Source organism: Rhinatrema bivittatum, chromosome 6 (assembly GCF_901001135.1).
Source record: "Rhinatrema bivittatum chromosome 6, aRhiBiv1.1, whole genome shotgun sequence".
NCBI lineage: Eukaryota > Metazoa > Chordata > Amphibia > Gymnophiona > Rhinatrematidae > Rhinatrema > Rhinatrema bivittatum.
In genome coordinates this window covers 302,720,755-302,727,646 of record NC_042620.1, presented here as the reverse complement: position 1 = coordinate 302,727,646, position 6,892 = coordinate 302,720,755, and the positions used below count along the sequence as shown (strand labels likewise).

Genomic DNA, 6,892 nt, shown 5'->3' with positions numbered 1-6,892 from the left:
CGTGTCTGGGCGGAGACTGAACATACGCACATAAAATGTATTTTATAAGCGACACGCATAACTCCACCGGCACGCGCTGCCTAGTTCACGCGCGTATATTTACTACTGCTTTTTGTGTGCTCAAGGTATGAGTGAAGGGTCTGCGGCTGCTGTCTGACATCGCTAAAGTGCCAGACATCCGGCAGAAGGGCAGAAGGTGGAAAAAAGAGGCCGTGGGGGAGTAACCGGTGTAAACTGGGACAGTAGAAGCGTTTCCCATAGCCAACGTTAATGTGCGTATAACGGTAGGAGAGAGAGCCTCAGGAGCGTCTAAAGCCAGCCATTCCTTGGTTATTCCCTGTCTACACATGTTCACAGCACCAATATGGCTCCTGCAATCCATAAGGCTCAGAAGGGAAAGAGAGAGGAGGAGGAGGAGAAGAAGACTGCTGAGACAAAGGCGGTACCCGTTACACAGAATCTACAGGAATCGCACCCAATTTCTCGATCTGTCTGAGGAGGAAGTAATGAATCATTACAGATTTAATAAGGAGACCATACTGGCCCTCTGCCGAATGTTTGAGGGTGACCTGCAACCCCTCACGCAAAGGGGCCATGCCTTGCCTGTACACATCAAGGTGACTACCTTCCTGGCATTTCTGGCTACCGGCACCTTCCAAACACCGCTTGGCCTGATGTCTGGAATCACTCAGGGTGCCACCTCAAGGTGTCTGGAGCAGGCCCTGGCTGCCCTGCTGCGACACACACATGACTTTATTTTCTTCCCCATTGGAAGAGAGGAACAGCATGAAACCTTGAGAGACTTATACCAAATAGCACGTTTCCCCTCAGTCTTGGGAGCTATTGATTGCACCCACGTGGCCCTAAGGGCACCAGGAGGAGATGAGGCCATCTACCGCAATCGCAAGGGATTCCACTCACTAAACATGCAGGTGGTGTGCAACGCCAAGGGCCTCATCACCAATGTGGTGGCCCACTTTCCTGGATCCACCCACGACGCCTACATTCTCACCCAATCCAGGATCTATGAAGAATTCCAGCTGCGTCACATCACTGGGGGCTGGCTCCTAGGTAGTACAGTAACCAATTGCACACATGAGCACCCACCTATATTAGTAGAATCGCTATATGTAGGGTGCCACAGTAGGCATTTGGTTTGTAAGCCCTGTGAGCTGTACCCCAGTGAAGCACAGACGTAATATAACCTTCTGTTTTTCTCTTATGCTACAGGTGACAGAGGCTATCCACTGAAATCCTGGCAAATGATTCCCATGGCCAGCCCCAACACTGCAGCTGAGACTCGCTACAACAGGGCACACCGTAGGACCAGGGCTGTCATAGAGAGAACATTTGGCATCCTGAAATTACGCTTCCGCTGTCTGGACAGATCCGGTGGATGCCTCTTGTACTCCCCCTCTAAGGTGTGTGAGGTATTCCTAGCCTGTTGTATTCTACATAATCTGGCACTTAACAGACACATCCCTGTACCAGAGGAGGCCCCTGAAGAGAATGAGGGGGATGAGGACATACAGCTGTCCATGGAGGAATTGGAGGAAATACATCGCTTGAGCCAAAGGCGGGAAATACAAGAAAGGAACACTCTCATAGAAAGCCATTTCTGTAGGTGATAAATGAGCAAGTGTGAAAAATGTGATAATTAAATAAAAGTAAAAAGGAACAACTGAAAACTTCTCACAGTTCACTTACTCGGCCGTCCTCTCCTACGACCATCAGGAAGCTTAGACTGGCCCACCCGGGCACTCCGGCGCAGGGGACTCTTCCCACTGCTTACACTACCCTCAGAGGGCAGAGGTGCCTGGGGCACATCCAGGGCATGGCTACAGGATGGAATAGCCAGGGGCAACAGCTGTTCTGGTGCTGGTGGTGGAAGCATCACAGGAGGTACAGGCGGGGGTGGTGGTGCCATCCATGGATAGCCTGGAACAGGCTGAGGCGCAGGTGGAGGTACCACACCGGGTGCCTCTGCACGGGCAGGTGGCATCCATGGGTATGGAGGCCCATAAGTGGAGGGTAATGCATCCAGGGCCCCATAAAAGGCCATGGAGCCGCTGGTGGCTGCGGCTGCACAGGAGGCATCCGCTGCAGCATCTCCCTCCAAACCTCCGTCTGCTGCTCAGTAGCCCGGCAAAGGTCTTGGAGGCATGCCTGAATCCCATAACACCCCTCCCTGACAGTACGACGGAGGGAACTTGCTTCCTGCTGCACCACATCAGACAGGCCAGAGATGGCGTCCAAGAGGACGGCGCCCTGCTGTAACAGTCTCTCTGCCTGACTGGTATACGGGTCGGGTTGGGCTGGTCTGATGCACTGCTGTCTTGCTGCCGATCAGGTTGCATTTCAGCCAGTGGGTCCTCCGGCTCCTCTTCCTGCCGCTGCTGCTCCTCCTCCACAGGCTGTTCCATGTGTTCACGGGCTTCCACCTCCTCCTCTTCCGATCTGTCAGGGACCACCTGCAGACGCCTGTACAGCCTTTGGGGTCATCTAGGTGCAGGTCCGGGTTGCTCATCATCTGGCTCCCCTAAATTCAAAAGCATATGGAAATTAGCACACTGACAATAGGGGTGTGATGTACTTCGCTCCATATGTGATACATGCTACAGTAGCAGCCCTGACTAATACTCCAGTGGTAGTCACATAGGACTTGGCATGACACCCCTGGGGGTATCATGTGTGGCATAGTGGGGCCGTCAACCACACCATGTAGCACCTGCCCAACAACCCCTTCTGGACACAGAGGGATGTCAGTGTGCTGCATGGAATGTGGTAAGTTACCAGGCTGAGTTAGAACAGAGGGCCCTGTTGTAGGAACTGCACTTTAACCCTCAACCTAATCGAGCCCCACTGTTTATGCATTCCATGGACACATTACCTGTGCAATATGCTATGGAACCTGTGAAGTAGGCATGTCTGCTAGAGGAAGGTGGAAGGAAAACAATAGGGGAAGGGTAGGAAGGGGCTGAAGGGGGACATGGGGAATGGGGGGGGGGAGGGGGGAAGAGTGAGAGGCCCCCTTTGCAATGTTGAACATCCAATACGGAGCAGGTGACATTGGTCATATGCCTCACATCAGTTCCCATAGAACTGCACCCTCCCATTGCTGACAATGTTGAAAGCCAGCATTGTCTGCCTGCTTACCCATGTGCACCAGCAGACACTCAGTGCACATGGGTAAGCAGGCACACTACGTTTTCCATAAGAAATAACATCCACAAAATATTGTAAGACAGTCTGCACACTATACTGCCTGCTGTATGACCACATATATACAGCATCACCATACACACCTACCAGAGCGGTGCACACTGTCCTGCTAGTGTACTTCCCAAAGTGGAGCACTGCAATGCTCTGTGCTGGCTTGGTACATACATCTGTACAGCAGCCCTGGCTGGAATCCTGGATACTGAGTGCTGTACCTGAAATGGCCACAGTGTTGGCTATATAGGTTAACAGTAATCAGTAGTTATAGGTACATGAAGACATATGCTGCTATACTGTGAATAGGTACATGGATAGGATTATAGGGGGATTGACAAAGTTGTAGTTGTGCTTACCTCGCTGCCCTATACGGCGCATGGTGTCAAGCTGGCCCACGCTACCCACAGCTGCCTCTGAGATGGTACCCAGTATCAGCTGCTCAGAGGCTGAGAAGGTTATGTGGCTCTGTTCTCCCTCTGCAAGTCGCCTGGCCTGCTTGCACTTCACCAGTCTCCTCATGTCCCTCCATTTATGCATTAGTTCCCCAGTACTGCGATTGTGATGGAACACGGAGTTCACAGCGTGCCTGATCCCTCTCCAGATCTGCTCCTTCCTGTATGCACCCACCGTACGAGACTGTGGACCATACAGCAGATCCCGGTGCCATATAACATGCTCCACCAGCATGTCAACCTCAGCTGGCATGAAGTTTGGCTTCCGGATGAGATCAGGAAGTGCTTGAGCCATGGTGAAGGTGCCCAGTGAGTGGACCTGCGATTGTTTTAAAGGGAGCCCAATTTGCACATGTCCCTCCCCAGTGGGGCACAACTTACATGCACAGCTGATCCCATCAGCGCGAATAGCAAGTATGCGCGCCGACAATTAAAATTGATGCGGAACATGTGCGCGCTGGGTGACTTGTGTGCGCCGCCTATTGATTTTCATGAAGATGTGCACGCTGCCTCTCAATTTTAATGAAGATGTGCGTGCCGCCTATGTACCTCAATGGAGCTGGGCGTAATGGCCTATCAAAGAGATGGGTGTGCAGCCATTAACAAATATTATGCAACATGTGCATGCTGTTGCCCCTCCCTTCAGGTAATTACGAGTAATGAACTACCACTTTGTGTCAATGCCCTACAGGGTGTGGGAGGTGCTGATTAGCAGCTGGCCATGATTGAGTTGGCCTTCTCTGTGGGCTGCAGTGCTCACAAGTCTCTGCACATACTACTGGATTGCTGCGGATGTAGGACCCAGAGAGTGAAAAATGTAGGTAAGGCCGCTTTACTGAAGCATTGGAAGGGGACATCTGTTTTTATTCGGGAATACTTGTGTATAGTGTCTGATTACTGGTCACCAGTGTTTGCTTTGAAAGGGGACCTTTGCTATCTAACATGTATAGTCTGCTTCTCAGCAGCCTCTCTGAGGTGCAATATCCAGGCTTTGTAGCTGTTCATGATTGTATGTCACTGCATTGTCCTCCCACTATAGCAGCCCACCGAACAGCCTGGAGAACCGTCCCATAGACTGTAGAGGAGATGTGCGCCTGGCCCATAAGGAGATATGCGCGGCCCATAGACTGTATAGATATGCATGGCCCATAAGGAGATATGCGTGTTATATAGACTGTAGAGATGTGCGCCTGGCCCATAAGGAGATATGCGTGGCCCATAGACTGTAGAGGAGATGTGCGCCTGGCCCATAGACTCTAGCGGACATGTGCGCGCCGCATCGGCTTCAGTGAAGTCTATGGGCGAGGCGGGCATCTCGAGTAGAGTGTATGGGCGAGGCGGGCATCTCGAGTAGAGTGTACGGGCGAGGTGGCCATCTCGAGTATGGGCGAGGCAGCCATCTCAAGTACAGTCTATGGGCAAGGCAACATTGAAGTCAAAGGACTAGGATCCAGTCCCACTATAGCAGTCCACCAAACAGCCTGGAGAACCGTCCCATAGACTGTAGAGAAGATGTGCACCTGGCCCATAGACTCTAGCGGACATGTGCGCCTGTCCCGTAGACTGTACTCGAGATGGCCGCCTCGCCCATACACTTTACTGAAGCCAATATGGTGTGCACATGTCCGCTACAGTGTATGGGCGAGGCGGCCATCTCGAGTAGAGTGTATGGGCGAGGTGGCCATCTCGAGTACAGTCTATGGGCCAGGCGCACATGTCCTCTACAATCTATGGGACAGTTCTCCAGGCTGTTTGGTGGGCTGCTCTAGTGGGACTGGATCCTAGTCCTTTCACTTCAACGTTGCCTTGCCCATACACTCTACCTTCCCTCCTTTCCCACCTTCCTTCCCTCCTTTCCCACCTTCCTTCCCTCCCTTCCTCTCCCACTACCTTCCCTCCTTCCCACCCTCCTTCCTACCCTCCCTCTCCCACCTTCCTTCCTTCCCTCCCTCCCACTTCCTTCCTTCCCACCTTCTCCCACCATCCTTCCCCACCCTTCCTCTCCCACCTTACTTTCCCTCCCTCCCTCCCTCTCCCACCTTCCCACCCTCCCTCCCTTTCCTACCTTCCTTCCTACCCTCCCTCTCCCACCTTCCTTCCTTCCCTCCCTCCCACCTTCCTTCCTTCCCTCCCTCTCCCACCTTCCTTCATTCCTTCCCTCCCTATCCCACCTTCCTGCCTTCCCTCCCTCTCCCACCTTCCCTCTCCCACTTCCCACCTTCCTTCCCACCCTCCCTCTCCCACCTTCCCTCTCCTACCTTCCTTCCTTCCCTGCCTTCCCTCCCTCTCCCACCTTCGTGCCTTCCCTCCCTCTCCCGAAATCGGAGCGGCCTCGGAGGGAACAGGCAGCGTGCGCTGGGCTCGGCGCGCGCAGGTTGCACAAATGTGCACCCTCTTGCACGCGCCGACCCCGGATTTTATAAGATACGCGCGGCTACGCGCGTATCTTATAAAAGCATACTTTTGTTCGCGCCTGCGGGCGGATTTTAAAAGCCCTGCTCGCATAAATCCACCGGATTTACGCGAGCCCCGGGACGCGCGTAGGTCCCGGGGTTTTTTGAAGGGGGCGTGTCGGGGGCGGGACCGGATGACGCGGCGTTTCGGAGGCGGGACACGGCGTTTCGGGGGCGGGACACGGCGTTTCGGGGGTGGGACTGGGGGGCGTGGCGCCGGCCCGGAGGCATGGTCCAGGCCTCCGGACCAGCCCCCGGGTCGGAAGACGGCACGCCAGCAGTCCGCTGGCGCGCGTAGATTTACGTCTGCTTCTCGCAGGCGTAAATCTAGGGACAAAGGTAAGAGAGGGGGTTTAGATAAGGCCGGGGGGGGGGTGGGTTAGGTAGGGGAAGGGAGGGGAAGGTGAGGGGAGGGCGAAAGAAAGTTCCCTCCGAGGCCGCTCCGAAATCGGAGCGGCCTCGGAGGGAACGGAGGTAGGCTGCGCGGCTCGGTGCGCGCAGGCTGCCCAAAATCGGCAGCTTTGCACGCGCTGATCCAGGATTTTAGAGGATACGCGCGGCTATGCGCGTATCTTATAAAATCCAGCGTACTTTTGTTTGCGCCTGCTGCGCAAACAAAAGTACGCGATCGCGCTTTTTAAAAAAATCTACCCCTATGTACACGAACAAAAGTACGCGATCGCGCAATTTTTAATCTACCCCACTATGCAAAATTACTGGGATCCACTGTGTGCGCAGGAGTGCACGCAGTTCTACCACCGTGCGTGCTCC

General features: G+C 54.0%; 1 protein-coding gene across 1 annotated transcript; it reads right to left on the bottom strand.

Moving 5' to 3' along the window:
- Positions 1-1,699: 1,699 nt before the first annotated feature.
- LOC115094719 (myb-related transcription factor, partner of profilin-like) lies at positions 1,700-3,963 on the bottom strand. The gene is made up of 4 exons (XM_029607975.1): positions 3,573-3,963; positions 3,310-3,455; positions 2,488-2,539; positions 1,700-2,130 (listed from the first exon to the last, which is right to left on the bottom strand). The coding sequence occupies exons 1-4, from the start codon at positions 3,961-3,963 to the stop codon at positions 1,700-1,702; spliced, it is 1,020 nt and encodes a 339-aa protein (XP_029463835.1).
- Positions 3,964-6,892: the final 2,929 nt, after the last annotated feature.

Bases quoted from the DNA above. Each gene is read 5' to 3' on its own strand.
- LOC115094719 (XM_029607975.1), bottom strand. From the start codon at position 3,963: ATGGCTCAAGCACTTCCTGATCTCATCCGGAAGCCAAACTTCATGCCA. The intron at 2,540-3,309 runs GTAGGTGTGTAT...TTTTGAATTTAG, and splicing joins GGACAGTGTGCACCGCTCTG to GGGAGCCAGATGATGAGCAA. The intron at 2,131-2,487 runs GTACAGGCGTCT...GCTACTGAGCAG, and splicing joins CCTAGATGACCCCAAAGGCT to CAGACGGAGGTTTGGAGGGA.